Source organism: Amphiprion ocellaris, chromosome 1 (genome assembly GCF_022539595.1).
Source record: "Amphiprion ocellaris isolate individual 3 ecotype Okinawa chromosome 1, ASM2253959v1, whole genome shotgun sequence".
Taxonomy (NCBI): domain Eukaryota; kingdom Metazoa; phylum Chordata; class Actinopteri; family Pomacentridae; genus Amphiprion; species Amphiprion ocellaris.
This window is the reverse complement of record NC_072766.1, coordinates 11,463,238-11,479,950: the sequence shown is the minus strand read 5'-3', so window position 1 is coordinate 11,479,950 and position 16,713 is coordinate 11,463,238. Positions and strand designations below refer to the sequence as shown.

General features: G+C 38.1%; 1 protein-coding gene across 9 annotated transcripts in view; it reads left to right on the top strand.

Annotated features, from left to right (window-relative positions):
- The first annotated feature begins 1,836 nt into the window (after positions 1-1,836).
- tead1b (TEA domain family member 1b) overlaps positions 1,837-16,713 on the top strand; it is a 50,053-nt gene continuing 35,176 nt past the window's right edge. For 4 of the 9 annotated variants that reach the window (XM_023273268.3, XM_055010301.1, XM_023273269.3 and 1 more), the window contains exons 1-3: positions 1,839-2,016; positions 2,463-2,605; positions 16,001-16,253. In XM_023273268.3, coding sequence (XP_023129036.1) covers positions 16,097-16,253 — 157 coding nt within the window. In that variant the 5' untranslated portion in view covers positions 1,839-2,016; positions 2,463-2,605; positions 16,001-16,096. Of the gene's footprint in view, positions 2,017-2,462; positions 2,606-16,000; positions 16,254-16,713 lie in introns of all 9 variants that reach the window. The other 5 variants (XM_023273266.3, XM_035949542.2, XM_023273260.3 and 2 more) reach the window with 4 other exon arrangements.

Genomic DNA, 16,713 nt, shown 5'->3' with positions numbered 1-16,713 from the left:
GAGAGGAGCAGGACATTCAGTTGACTGCATGACATCTCACCGAATGGGTCACCAAAATCCTAAGACCGCCTCTGCTTTTTCACCACTGGTCAGTTGAATGTCATTTTACATGTAATAGAGCAGGTCTTTTTTTTTAAATGTGTAATTTAAAAGTTTTTGTTCAGGTATTGGGCCAAACAATTAATATCAGAATCGCAATATGGGCAAACACAGCATCCAAATCACTTTTTTGTTTTTTTAAAAGCAAAAAGGTAAACATGTCACAACATATCATTTTACATGAAGCGTTGTAGTGTTATCGAGATGCACAGGCCTGTAGGGTAAACCAGGGTAAGATGGCCCTCTGAGAACTGTCTTTTTTCCTTTAATATATATATATTAAAAGAAAAAAGACATAGTATAAATATATATATATATATATATATATATATATATATATATATATATATATATATATATATATATATATATATATATATATATATATATATCTCCAAGGTTTTTCTTGGACAATAGGCAAGGTAAAGCAAGGCAAGTTTATTTGTATGGCACAATTCATACACAAGGCAATTCAAGGTGCTTTACAATGGCAAAGAAATACATTCAGAAAAATGATTGAAAAGTGGACATACGTGGGTTTTCTCCAGGTGCTCCGGCTTCGTCCCTTAGTTGGTGATTCTAAATTGTCTGTAGGTGTAAATGTGAGAGTGATTGTCTCTTTGTGTAGCCGTATGATAGACTGGCAAGGTGTCCAGGGTGTCCCCTGCCCTCACCTTAAGTCAGCTGGGACAGACTCCCCCCATGACTCTAATGAGGATTAAGCGGTCTATAGATAAGGGATGGATAATATATATATACAGTTACATTTTTTGAAATATCAAATTGGAAAAGAAATGCAAAACTAACCATTCCAACTAGAATCGTGACTCATAACATTGATTTATTATTATTACTACTACTGCTACTATTTATTTTTTCTTTTTTAAACTATTACTACTACTCCTACTGCTGCTACTAATATTACTATTATTATTTTTTACTATTACTACTACCAGTACTGCTACCACCACTACTAATACTACTACTACTACCTTTTTTCTTTTTTTAAACTATTACTACTTCTACTACTACTACTATAACAATTTTTTTTACTATTACTACTACTAGTACTAGTACTACTACTACAAATATCATTATTATTTTTACTATTAATACTACAACTACGACTACTACTACTATTATTATTACTATTACTATGACTACTACTACTACTACTACGACTACTACTATAACAATGATTAATATTACTATTTTTACTATTACTACAACTACTTCTTTTTCTTATTATTATTATCATTATTTTTACTATTACTACGACTACTACTAAGACTACTACTACTACTGTTATTATTATTATCATCATTATTATTATTATCATTTTTATTACTACTACTGCTATTATTATTATTGGCCATATTTACCGACCAATGTAAAGGTAATCTCAGAATCCTACAGGTGTGTATGTGATGGTAAAAGCAGCATGTGGGTCCAGCTGTGGCAGACATTTTATTGCTGGTCTCGGAGGGGGGCACTCCAGTTAGCTCTCTTGCTCTGTGACAAGCAGAGCTGTAAAGTCTGAGCTTCCTGGTGTCCCTGAAGGCATCAGCTCCCGGGATGTTCACTGCCCTCCCTGTCCCCTCCACCACCACCACCTCCTCCTCCTCCTCCGCCGCTGCCTGCTGCTGCCTGCTGCCCGGGCTGGCTGCTGGCTGCTGGGCTCGGGATGACGCCACCTCTCGCTCCGCCCCGGCGCAAACTCGCTCCCTGCGTTCATTTCATTCCTCCTCTCATTCCGAGCATTCTTCGCATCTCTGTCAGTGCGCGAAGCGATTCACCTACACCTTCCTGGCTGGCCCAGAAAACACCAGAATAACTTGACATAGTATTCAAAAATACCCAGTAACATCACATTTACAAAAAGAAAGGGGCACTTTTATATGAGATATCAATAACGAGGTAAGTTCAATGGTAGTTGCAGGTATTCAAACTGGCTGTAGACTTCTGTTCCTGGGGTTAGTTTGCGTCTTTTTTTAAAAAAAAAGGGGGTTCAGTGTATTAAATGTTATTTTAGTGCTTGTCCCATTTCGTGAAGTAACGTTTGGTCGTTTGTTTCCTCGGCGGAGATAGATGGCCGCTGTTGCAACAGGGTGCTCACTTTGAACACTGTTCGAGCCTTATGGCTTTGACACAGCGGCGAAAATCTTTGACATTTTTCACATTTTTTGAAAAGAAGCCTGATCATACGCCCCTAGGAAAAGCCTCAGACGCCGTTTGCCCCCCGTGTCAGATCCCCAGAAAATCTTAGCGGGATTCGGCATGAACTAACAAAAAATATAAAAGCAGGAATAACATTTTTTTGGACAAGATGACGGTTGAAGTCGTTGCTGTTTTCCTCTCCGTAGTTGGCCCAGCCGGGAGTTGTTGGAGGTTTCACCGGAGCATTTTCGGACCACCTCGGAGAAAACACGAGTGGGGAGACTTGTTGCTTCAACGCGTTTGACGGTGCTTTTTTTTTAAAAACAGAAAATCGCCATCGAAGTTTTGTGTAAGTACGTTTTTTTGTTGTTGTGTTTGTGACTTGTGTGAGCGGACCGCGGTGCTGCTTCTTCCATGTTGTTAATGGAAGTGAACTGGAGGGAAAGGTTAGCCCAAACTCCTTTTATTGTTTCATGTTAATGTCCACATTAAAGCTCCTCTGTGTCGCTTCTACGACTAATTTACACCCAAAAACCTCCACGTTGAGCAAAAGTAGCGCGTTAAATTGCTGTTTTTGTTGCCTCTTGACTTATTTTGGGAGGTTAAAATAACATTAAAACAGCCCAGCTGTCGTTCATGAGGAAAATTAGCTCAAACTGATGTTTGCGACTCGCTCATTTTTAAACCAGATTACGTTACTGTGAGTGGGTATTTCAAGGGCAGCATGTCGGTTTGTTTAAATTTCGAGCTGCTTTGTGGAGTTTATGGAGATTTCCTTCATTGTTGTCCCTTTTCCTTCCTCTACTTTGGGAAATGCCTGCTCAGCTAAAAGTGAAGTATCCCAACTGCAGGCCAGCTGTGTGTCACAAAGTTTTACTCCTTACAATGATTTCATCCACATAACTTTTTTGTGGACTCCTTAGTGGGAAAAACATGGCTATTATGCAAAGGGAGGGATGAGAATAAGGCCAAAGCTTTCATTAGCTGCAGTAAAGTTAGCTTAAAAGTGGGTGTAAACCCTGTAGGACTGTAAGATCTCCCCTTTTGTGCCACACTTTGGTTTGTGTCCACTTTACTGAATGTTTGCTGCTTTAAATAGTCCCATTTGTTTTGCACAAACATTACTTCGGATTGTAGGTTATGCAGCTCTGATCTGCTAGTAGCATTGAATCAAAGTGGCTTTATACTTTGCAAATTTTGATCTGAATTATAAAATAATCATCTTGAGAACTCTCCAGTTGTGCTTTTTATTTTCTCCGTCAGCTGTCTAGTCAGACTGATCTTGACATCTTTCAGTGGTTCATGACTACCAAACAAAAAAAAATAATAATTCTACAAAAGTTGCAGTTTTGTATTTTCATAAGCTTAGCAGAAGCAGTGACACAAATGAGCAGATGGGTGGGGAAAAAAAGCTTGAGAAATCTGTCCTTTAACAAAATTCGCTTTCCATCACTACCTGCGACTGCAAGTTTTTGGCTGCAGCACCTGCAGCTTCCCACCTCTTTTTGTCTCTAATGTGAAAACAGCTGGTTATAGCAAGTGCACAAGTTCTCTGCTTTCGTAATGTGAAACATGCATTTTCTCACGCCTAAACATTTAATATAACTTTGTAGAGACTAAAGAGACAAAAAGTATTTTTTAATTCAATTAATATGAAAGCGTTGCTATCATTTCCTGGAAACAGTCTGAATGCAGTCAGGCGTAACCCCAGACATGTCACTGAGTAAATCTGCTTGCTTGGAAGGAAAAAAAAAATCAGGAGTAGAAATAGATGCTTTGTTTTCAGCTTATGCAACCAGTGGACCTGTTGGACGGGAGCCTGCATAACATTTGTGCAAGAATAGGATGTTGTCTTTGTTTGACCGAATGAGACTTTACCTCTGAAACTAGGAGTTTTCAAATTCTGTCAGATTTGAAGCATAAGACAAAACATTATTACCTAAAGAGACAGCAGCATATTTAGATCCACGGCTATGATGACAGTGAGCATGTCGTTTTGTGTGTGTATTAAGACCAGTCAGGTTTTAAAAATCATTTATAATTTGTCATGAGCAAAAAAAAACACGAGAAAAATGAAAAAGTTTAAAATGTACGTCTAAGAAATACTGTGTATGTCATACTGCATTATGACATGCAGTTGGGAAAATTTAAGCAGAGACAGATAAATACCTGAAAGAGAAAGGTTTGTGCTGTTGTGGATATATTGCATTATTGTTCAGGTTTCATTCCTTTATGCCGCCTTGTTGAGGTCAGAGGGTAGGACTACAGAGAGTGTAGTCTATCTGTTGTGAAGTGTGGACAGAATAATGTGCTTTTGTGAAGCACAGAGTGGATTGTGTTACTTCTTGGAGCAAAGTGAGACTCTCCCTTTCTTCTCTCGACCTTCAGAGAACTGCATTTTGGCCAAGAATTTATCAAATGTCTCTACACATTTTATGCTTCATGAGGAAACAGGGCAAATATCAGTTCTTTCTTTTGTTGTCACATAGCAAAGATGTCATTTCTCCTCTTGGTGATGGGGTCTTGTGAGCCTGGCATCACGCATATACACATCTAAGTCTCCTATGTGAAGCCTTTATTGACAGAACACGGCCATAGTTACTTAAGATATTTGAAAATATACTCGAGATATAACTGCAGTTAGTTACCTGGATGATACTAAACATGAAGACTCTTTTTGATCAAAAACACTAATATTATAACTAGCTCAAATTTTAGAATTCCCTCCAATGCTGACTGCTTTGCTTAGTAGCACATTAGGAGATACAGTCCGTCCTAACTGGCCACTGGTGGACGTGCCTGTTCATTCTACGCCATAATGCAGTCATGTATTGAACTTCATCTCATTTACAAATAGCTTTTTAATTCTATGACTATCAGTTAAGAAGCCAATTATTTTATTGGTCCTGCTGGACTTCTAATTTCATTTAGAGGCTTTAGATTGCCTTTATGCACTAGTCTTAAAATTTTAATGGTCATAGAAATTTGAGATAAAACCTAACGGGATACCTAGAGGGTTTGACATAATGTAACACTGGTAATGTCTCTGTGTGCTAGAGTTTAACTATGTAACTTTTAGCAGTCGTTTGTGTTTATTAATATGTGGCCACAGATGAAGAGTCACAATAAGCAGATTCAAAAGGAAAAAATATGTTTTTGTTAGGTTTTCATGGCTTGGATTTTATGCACTACTGTCAGCAGTTAAAAGCTTTTCTAGTTCTCAGCTTTTTCATTGTTTTTGGACAGTAATCCATACCATACATATATATAAACAGGAAATTAAACTGCACCCAGAGGTACAACAAGGCATGTTTTCTATTTGTTACTAATTCCTCATGGGATTGGGAACACATTATGTGTTCTACATTTTTTATTGAAATGACAATACACAGTATTATATTTTGTTATGAAAATTCTGGGCTAGAAAAAAGAGATCTGCGATCTGTAATTGAATCTCGACACAGAGTCATTAATTGTGTAATTAGATGTGATGTGTGGCAGGGGTTGAATCACATCAAAACATCAGTGTTCTCCGTGGTCAAAGCATGCTTTAAAAAGAGGACACTCCTGCAGGCTTCCAGACTGTGTGTGCCCTGAGGTAAACCCTGGTCTAGAAAGGGAATTTTAGAGTATGCGCTGCTGCTCAGCAGTTTGAGCAGGGCCCACTGAGGCCAGCGGAGAGTGCCACCAAAAAGGAAAAGCTGGCTCAAAGCCACTGACGTCATCTAAGCAAATCTGCTTCAGTACTGCAGCCATAAAATGACTGCCAGCTACCGAATGCACTTTGGCCCTGTCAACCACCTTAGTTAGTGCAACACAGTTTTTTCCCTCCTTGTGCATACTTTTGGAAGGCTGTGTTTAAGTCCACTTCCATTTTGCTCGAGTAGCAACAGACTTTTGATTCAAAACGAACGAGTCATGTTTGAGCCTCCCTAGTTTTAAATAAAGCAGCAAATGATTGAGGTTGTCTAACCCTTTGAAGTCGTACCACTTTAATATTACAGCCTTATAATGTTTACCATATGGCAGTCTCAATCTTTTGTTCTGGAAAAAAGGCATTTAGACAGCATAATGTCTTAACCACTCATGATTGATGTGTAGTGCCTTAGAAGTATTTAGACACTGGGACATGTACTTTTCCTCCTATTCTAATTTGAAAAAAGACAAATAAATGAGCTGCCTCGTGGACACAGGCAAAAAGCAATATATATTCCATGAATCATTTGATGAGTCATTTTCTGAAACCACTATAAACATTTTAGGCGCTTAACCACAATGAAAGCAGGAAATCAACAACTTCCCTTCTTAGTGCTGACCATAGTAGTGGTAGTGGTGTTCAGCTTCTCACTAGTGAAAGGAAACCCTTGGAGCAAAGGCACACAGTCACTTCATTTACTGAAACTGTGTATAATTTGTGGCTTGTATTCAAATGTGGGTTATTTAGTCTCTCTGGCACCGTATTCCCCTGTCACTGCTTGTAATAAATTCCCACAAGACCTTTCATCAATGGTCACTGTATTGTTATCGTGGCTGACACAGATCAGGCAGCCTCTCTCTGCCCTGAAGGTGCCCTGGATTCAGTGAAGGCACAGATAGACTGGAGGGTAAGCTCCCAACATTAATATGCAGGCTGTGCCCAGTAAATTAGTTTGGAATCCGAGCCAGGACACTGCAATGGAGAGCTGTGTTGTCCAAACTTTTATTTATTTTTTTCTCCTCTGTTTAGTCTTTTGAATAGGTCCAAATAGTGGACATTTTCAACAAGGAGCTGTAGGTTTCTAATTACATCATCAACACGGGTTAGCGGTTTTGTTAACAAACAATACATCTTTCATTATTCCATTAGAGCATATGTAGCCTTAAAAGGATAAAGATGGCAATAGTCTAAATTTTGAGCACACAGAAAGCATGAAAAGAACAAAACCAATATGTATTAGTGCATCTCTTATGCTTTCTCTTGTAGCTCTCAGCCCGGGGCTCATTGATTCCTGCTGAAGACGTGACTCTCAAAACCGGTCGCAGTTGTAATAATTGCACGTGGAAATAAAGGAACATGTCACCTAATGCAACAGTGTGGCTCACTAACAACAAAGGAGCTACATCAGGCTTTTTTTTTTGCTGTTATATCAAGGTGACTGACTTTGAAAGTAGCCAGTTGTTGGCTCCTGATGTACAAAGTATGAAAGACTCCACATAGCATTTTGTCTTAACTTGATGACTGCATAAATTCCCAAAACGGTTCCAATTATACAAAGCTATACAAGATAACTTTACTGTTTTTGTTTTTTTTCATTTAATGAATAACAAGGAGTGATTAAAAAAAAAAAAGTCATTACATTGTTGTTGCTGCTGTAGGACCTTTGTATCCCCATCTTTGTGTCCTTTTCCAACATGGAGAGCCTTTATACTCCCATAGAACCAGATGAAAGAACTGTAACTAAGGAATTTGGCTAAATATTTTCGCAGAACATTTTTAATTAATCCGTAGTTTGCCGAACAGTTCTTGTGATTATGCCAAATACCCTAGTGTAGTAAAGCGTATTCTGTGTAGTGAATACAGCAGCTTTACTACAAGTAAGCTTAAATACACATTTAACATTTGCATTGTTAATCATCTAAATAGTCCCTTTAGGGTGATTTATAATGCTTATTATGTGCCATGACCTCATATCTACTGTCTACACTAGATTAGTTTTCTCAACAACATTGTAGCTTTTAAAGTGAAACATATCGGTTTTATGTCCAGTCTGCGCTGTACATACAAATAAACAGATAAAGGAATACCTTGCACATGGAAATATGCAAGTATAATATCAAACGAAACCTAAATGCCTTTACTTGTTTGGTATTTGGTACTAATGGTAATACCTCTGAAATATTTGTGTGTAAAGATGCATTTAATGAATCCACATTCAGCCCAATATGAAATCATGCCATACATACTTGGAAAGTCGTTTAAAATAACAAAGAAATCATGTTTGATTTTGTTAATTTCACCTGGTTGATCAACAAATGGAAAGACTCTTAGGACGCTCTTTTTGACAGGAGAGTCCAGTGTGATATGCAGCAGTTTCCAAGAAAGAAAGAAAAGAGATCAAATGAAAGCAGTAGAGAAGCAAGAACGGAAGAAATAAATCGGGGGGTAAATGATGACTGAAGAAAAAAAAAAGAGATGAAAGTCAATGTGAATTGGCAGCGCCAAATGCAAATGGTGGCCTTCATGCTCATCACTGTGATTTGTTTTTTCGTGCCCGTCCACACGCGTCCTGAATGAGCCAGCAGCCAGCCCTCGGCCTGCTCTGCTCTCATAACTGTCAGGAGATCCTTTATCTGACGGACCTTTATTTACAGCTTTAATTTCCTGAGCTTTATGTGTTCCGCTCGCACTCCACACCACTGTGACATGGGCGTATGCTGTCTGGAATGCACTGCAAATTTTTGATAGGCAAATGTCCTTCGAGCTTTCATTACATTTCATGTTTGAATAGTAAATTGTATTTCTATCTATCTATCTGTCTATCTATCTATCTATCTATCTATCTATCTATCTATCTATCTATCTATCTATCTATCTATCTATCTATCTATCTATCTATCTATCTATCTATCTATCTATCTATATCTATGTCTATATCTATATCTATATCTATATATATATATGTATATATGTATATATATATATATATATATATATATATATATATATATATATATATATATATATACATACATACATACACACACACACACACACACACACACACACACACACACACACACACACACATATATTTTGGTATTACTGGCAGAACAGGGACGTAACCTCAGATAGAGAGATATTGTCCCTTAGATTTATAGTCAATTTTCCCTATATTATCGAAGTGGAAAACCTTTAGCTTTGCCTATTTTCTGAGCTCATGACACATCTGATGTTGTCCAGATCGTGGTGGTGTTGTTGTTACCTGTTTCTCAGTCTCAGGCAGGTAGAGAGAACTGCTTTGACAGAACCTGTAAATCAATCTCGAACAAAGATTGATCCCACAGTGGCCTGATGGTTGCTGGGTAGTGGGATGTGGGCCTCAGATTTGAGAGAGATGATATCAGACAGATTCACGGCACTTAAGCCTGCCAGTTCAAATAGGCATGAAATAAACACTATGCCATTGCCAATAACAGAAGCAGCATAAGTAAGCTTTCTAGCCTCGCCGGGACCTTTGGAAATTGGTATTGCAAAAGTATATTTATTCATTTATTTGTACTTCAAACCCGTAGATTTATTCATGAAACCTACAGGAACGACCAAACAGAATCAGTAGTTTAAGCCTGGAATGTCTGCATAGTTTAATTACATACTGTATTCTGCTTTCAAATGTTTTTAATGTGACTACGTAAATTAAAACTTTCCCAGCCAATCATTCCATTTTCTTTTCTTAAATTGCAGAAATTGCAGTAGGTTGAGTGTTTGCTCTGAAAATGCTTTTTTTTTTTTAAAGGCTTGGACTCATGTTAATTGCTGCACCTGTTTAATTGACTGTAATTCATTTTAAACAGTGGCTGCATGCCTTAACTTTACTTTGAGTGGTAAAACTAAATAAATTTCCATTAATTTTTTGGTTAGTTTTATTTTTGTCTGTTCTGCGTCTCAAGGTCCTCAAAGACCTGCTTTCAAAAACTTCATCCCACAAACATGCTTTTCTTGTGGTAATTAATTTTTTAAAAAATGTTTTAAATGACAGAAAGTGGAATTGGAGTAACGCCTGTCATTCTAAGTGTTCATAGTTGGTTACATGTTACCCAAAATGGAATAATTTTGACATTGCTGTTATAATTATGCAAAGGCCAGGCTATGTCTTTAGAACACGTTAAAAATGTTGAGTTTTGAAATCACATGGTAATTATAGTTTTACACACTGTGGCCTTAGCTACTGTGGGCCATTATGGGGTGCACAAAAGTCATTCACAGAATCATTATTGCACCCTCTGAGATAACAGCACAAAAGAACTCCACATGGAAAATTACATTTGAGACCTCTCATCTGCTATTTCATTACCTTGCTCTGTCTGATGGGTGAAATGGGTTCTCTTAATTTAAGGAGCTGGATTCCAGCTTGGTGAGTGGTTTATGTAATCTCACAGTAAGTGTAATTTCCCATAATTCCATGTCACACCTACTACTCTGCTTAGCTACCACATTCACTTATTGCATTGCGGGCCATCTTTACCCCGCATCTCACAAATAAGACCATCTCTATGGTGTACACCCTGCAAAGACAGAAGTATGCAATTATCTGTAAGCCACAAGTGTTTCTGTGGGTGACATTCATACCTTCTTTTGACAGATGTAATTAGTCTGCAGATTCTAAGGCACTAAGAGACCTTCTTCTTTGACAGCTGCTATTTCATTCACATGTTTTACACAGCAAAAGCATGTAATTGATGTAGCTTCTTTGCATCCAGTTGATGCAGGGAAACTCATTTCTTGGAGCGATGATTTAAATTCAGTATATATATATATATATATATATATATATATATATATATATATATATATATATATGCTCAGAATTGATCAGTTATTACCTGTTGTCAGAATAAAAACAATCCATTAGTTTTCAAAAGTTTATGGTGCATTTAATGACAATGAAAACATTTCATTGTGGCTCAGTGAAACATTGATGGTAAAGACTTGTGTGCTGTTAAACCAAACATTCATTCATTCATCCATCCATCCATTATCTATACACCGCTTAATCCTCACTAGGGTCGCGGGGGGGGGCTGGAGCCCATCCCAGCTGACTCGGGCGAAGGCAGGGGACACCCTGGACAGGTCGCCAGTCTGTCGCAGGGCTACATACAAAGACAAAGAAGCACTCACACATTCACACCTACGGGCAATTTAGAGTAATCAATTAACCTCAGCATATTTTTGGACTGTGGGAGGAAGCCGGAGTACCCGGAGAGAACCCACGCATGCACAGGGAGAACATGCAAACTCCATGCAGAAAGATCCTGGGAAAGCCGGGACGCGAACCAGGGATCTTCTCACTGCAAGGCGAAAGTGCTAACCACTACGCCACTGTGCAGCCCACATTCATTCATTTGAACATAATTTAATATTAATACATGTAGCTTTACATAACCCTTTGAAGGACCCCATAAAGTTTCCGCAATCATCCTGCAGATATTTTAGAATTGTATAATGTTTGTTGATTGTTAACAAGCATTGCTTAAATCCTTTAATAAATTATTCATGGCTGCTAAATTGTTGCATTAGCCTGCACCCATGCTTTATTCATGTTCATATAAATTATTAGTTTGTCTCCTCTCCAAACATCTGTCATCTACAGCCACCAAGCTAAAGTGGAAATAAGTTTTTTTGCTCTTTCTAAATAATGACATTGTTAGCACTTTGGGGTATTCTCATGGAGTGTAAGAAAGGACTGAGGTGAAGATAGAGTACAACCCTAGTGAGGGCCTTCTTATAAAAGAAGTCTCATGGGGACGTCCTTATAAAATAACGGTGAAACATTGAAATAAAAACAATGACAGATGATTTGATTCCAAGACAAGAAGCATTATTCAGATGACAAAGGATTGGCATCTCAAGGTTTTGTGCTGTTTTTATTTAAAAAAAAAAAAAAAAAACACGTAAAGGACTTGTTTGTGAAAGCAGTTTTTCAAAACCTTTTAAAATTGCTAGCAATCAATCTACATGGAAATGTACATTTAGCCTATGGCAGTAGTTCAGGATGACTTCAAGGAAGGTTAGTTAGTTCTTGTCCAAAATATATCAATGATTATTTCTGAACCTGTGTGGCCTGTGGGTGTAACTTTTATAACTTCGTTTTGCCATTTGTTAAATATTCAAAAACTGTAGGATGGAAGTTCAAAGTCACTGTTGCCAGGTTTGTTGTGTTATTAGTGGAGTCATTTCTAGTAGAAAAGAAGTATTAATGTGTGTTTGCAGAGTGAGAACAGCTTTGGATTTTCACCAGTTTCATTACTTTAGATCTTATTTGGGTTATTTGAAACTGATCTGCAAGTAGGGGTGGGTCAGTCAGTCAATACAGCAGGGTATCCAGCTGTTCTTTTATTTTTATGTTACTGAAAGCTATCTCTTAGTGGTATTGTTTTATTAACTATAAGGGTGATGGGGTTCTGCATTTTACTGACGTTTTTGTTCCGAAGTATTGTTTGGATTGTTTGACTTACTATGACTTTTGTTCTTTACTCCACATAATTCAGCTTTAATATGGTCATGCTTTTTGGCAGTTCAGGTTGCTCATATACACTTCAGAAAAAGGACACGGAGTTTTTTTTCTTTTTGATGTGTTGTCGTTTTTAGTTCACTGATATCATGATGAGTGCCACAGGAAGAGTACTGAAATGATGGAACTCATTTCCAACCTATTTGTTTATTAAGTTAAAGGAACAAGCTATCAATGATTGATGCATTGCCATCTAAGCAAAGTTTTAAAGCTAAATAAAAGCAGAGGTAAAGGTAGAAATTAGCTGTTGAATCTTTACTTTTTTGCAGTACTTGAGTACATTTTTTTAAATATATTTTTTGCTTTCCATTTCTGTTGATGGATCTCTTTACACATTTTGTAAACCACAGTTTCCATAAGCAATAGTTATATTATTGTTGGTGTAGTTCTTCAGAAGTGTTTGTTTTCTGTTGCAATGTTTGGAGGAAAACAAATGCAGAGAACTGTGTCAAAATTAACCTGCCGCAACAGATAAAGCCACAAGTCTGTTTAAAGTATGAGTGTTCAGGGGAAACCCAGATATTTAATCGAATCTTAGAAGGATTCACAAACCATGTCTGGCAACTTGTTGATGAAACAGCATAATTGTGAAACTACTGACTCATTGTGAAGCTACAGTGTTTGTTTTTACTTGTACTGCGTTTTATTTGAATGAATTTTTGCTTGTAAACATTGTAAAGAATGATTTATTAGTCCAGACATTGTAAGGCTTTATTAAACTTAAGTTTTCACAAATATCACAAATTCAGTGCTTGGACATAAAGAGGACAGACGCAAGTATTCTTTTCATAATCATATTTTTGAGATAACCATTGAATCTGGATGTGATTATGAGCACAGTTCATCATTTGGTTGGGATGAGAGGAGCACATCTAGAGAGAGTCCCAGCCTTTTAGTGGTTGAAATGGGAATGTTTCCCCTCCCTCATCAGTTTGTGAGTTAGTTCTGCAGTGTCAGCAGTCAGCACACAAAAACGGAATTCAGTAAAAGCTCTCTCTGCTCACTGGGAGTTTTTTTTCCCCAACAGCTTGCTCCCATCCCCCCTTTCCCCCTCATGAACTGACATGCTGGAAGAAACATATGCTACTATTCCCACTTCCTGACAGCTTGTGCTGCTTGAATAGGATCTTGCTCAGGGAGGAAGCAGTTGTCTGGAAAGAGTGGAGAGATTAAGTACTGAACGAAACCTCAGTGAATTGTTAATAAATTAAGTATAGCATGAAAGTCTTGTTTAAGGGTAAAGGCAGTAAGAGTTTGACATGGATGTTCAAATGTAGCCTGTTTTTGTGTTTGATCTTGTGCTAATATAGTAAAAAGCCACTCTAAAGTACAACAGATTTATTATTGAAAGGTAGTCTGGCTTTAATTGTATGTATTCAAAATGGAGGACAGTGTACCTTCATTTTAAACCAAATGTGTTCTGATATCCCCTCATACATTGTACTCCGTTATTGTGGATACTGGATTCATCCAGTCACTATAATGTGATGCACGTAAAAATGCTCGATTGAGCTCACAGGCCAATATACAATCATCTGCTTGGGACATTTAAGTGAAAATATATATAGACGTGAAGCTGAAAATAACCTTTTAGTTTGTACAGCGTGACTGAAGTGGAAACACTTGTGATGTGGGCAATTGAGCTGAAAAATGCAAGTCTGCTTCATACAACCTGTCAGTTTAATTCCTCTTCACCTGTTGGTCAAATGAGAACTATACCAACTCAGTGATCGCACAAGGGCTTGTGACCTTCAGTATTCATCTCTATGAATTGGTCGGAGGACTTGCTCTTCTGAGGATTCTATTCTTCCATGTATTTTTCTGCCTTGTCCACGCTGTGCTTTAGCAGAAGTTTTTTTTTTTTACACTGAATCTTGTTTACGCAGTTTTCTTGTTTTGTCATGCCTGTTTGTTTAAGCTGTGTTTGACATGATTGCTGCAAGACTTTCTAAGTGTTAACGCTTCTGGAACAGGCAAATTCTGGGAGATGATTCTATTTTTTATAGTATAATAATACTTGTTCCCTTGCAAAGCCTTAATTTATAGTTACCACAACTGTGCTGGCATGGATGTGTACAAACAGAACTGCATGCACGATTGCTGGTTTTGTTTGTTTTTGGATGTTATCCACCTCTTAAGCCACACAGTCTACCATACAAATCTTACAAGCATAAAGTCAACATCTACATGACATATGATCTCTATTCTCACTTCCACCCTCAACATAAAACCTGTGAAGTCAAGTCTGATGTCTTTTTCTTATCCAGCCATGTTATTAAATTCTTTCAAAGTCTCTTGAAGTCCTGGTTCAAGCTATGCTGCTGATGCCAATATATGCAGCATGTTTTCCATTCATAAAGACCGCACAGTGTATGCTGACTATTACACTGTTGCAGATGCACAATCTGCTGGTGAAATGATTAGTCACATCTGTGTATTCATGATCTTGTAGTGTGTAATAGTAATTTCCATAATATGTGTGACAGTGCGTGTTACATGTTTTATGTTATGTGATGCTCTCTCTGCATAGTGATATAGTCCTCAGTTTATTAGCTGCAGATTCACCCAGAATTTGTTGGTCTTGTCAGTGGCTGCTGGTGAGATGAGACTTTCTCTTTTTCTGTGTGAGCAGCTTGGCTTTGGCTTCTCTGCGATGCTCGAGTGTCTGGTTTCTTTATGCCGTCACAGTGTGCGATGGCTGTGGCTGACTGGTGACGTGGGTGCTACAGATTAGTAGCCACAATGCCTTTTTTTAAACTTCTTTCATTTATACCGCATAGACTTGTTGAATATGAACAGTTTTTGAAGAAATGTCTCTCCTTACAATGAGAATAATAGAGATTTACAACTAAGAGCTGCTGACAGCAATCTCAGTCTTTCTGTTGGACACTGAAGGCTTTCAGATCTTTGCTAAAGGGTACCTCAACAGCAGTGGTAATATGGACTGTCAGTGCTTTTTTGCTGCAGGATTTAAACTTTACGCACTGACTTCTGTTGCAATACTTGTTGTATCTTGTTGTTATATATCAAAATACAGGTAGAAACATTTATTTCACTATTTAAGTCTTGGGAGTATGCTCTAAACATATTTTACATACAGGCCCTGTGAACTACCTGATAATAGGTTTTTATGGACTCACCTTATCTTTCAGGCATGGGATACATGTCCTTTAATGGTCTGAAGCATTTATCTGACACCTAAACAAGATGTTAATGTAACCATCTGCTCTGTGTCACATCATTTTATAAGAAGGAAGCTCATGGGAGAAGATGTTCAAGTTGTTTAAAGCCATAACATCCATTGTAAATCAAGTCAACAACATTCTTGGCTATGTCCAAGCTTGTTTGGCTGCTTCTACTCCATATTGTGCTCTCAACTAACAGTGTGTACTCTGTTGTATTCTTGGAAGCAAATCTCTGCTCTCTCTGTTGTGGTAGTGACGACTGGGTTTTGTTTGTTTATTTGGGAATTCCAGGTCTCTCCCTAGTCTGCTCCAGGCTTTAGCTTGGAGAGCCCAACCGCCACGATTGATCCCAGCAGCTGGAGCGGCAGCGAGAGCCCTGCCGAGGACATGGAGAGGATGAGCGACTCGGCAGACAAGCCCGTAGACAATGATGCCGAGGGGGTGTGGAGCCCTGACATTGAACAGAGCTTCCAGGAGGCCCTGGCCATCTATCCTCCCTGTGGGCGCAGAAAGATCATACTCTCCGATGAGGGAAAGATGTATGGTGAGTACAGTTTCCATGTGTAAGTGTGTGTACCTTACCTGTGTGTATGCATGCATGCTTTCTCATGGCTCACATCATATCTCATTTCAGCAGTTCGCACTGAGAAACAAAGTAGGGGAAAATGACAAGTTGTGTCCTTAAAGGCAGTTGAATCTGGGCAATTTTGGGCCTCCAGGACATAACTGCACCTGCCTAAGAAGTAGAACAGCACATAACTCTCGTTAAGACCACAACCTGTTGAGTGTTTGTATGGATTCATTTCATGTTTAACGGCACACATAAATCAATGAGGGTATTTTCCAAAATGTGGAACTGTTCCTTTAAAAAGGAGAACGTGCATCAATGCATGTCTGTGCAGAGTAATGCGATATTATGGGACTCTTATGTTGACCATACAGCCGCCACTCTGGTTCACAGAAGTGCAAGTTTATAAGTAAAGCAGCATGAACTATTAGTCAGT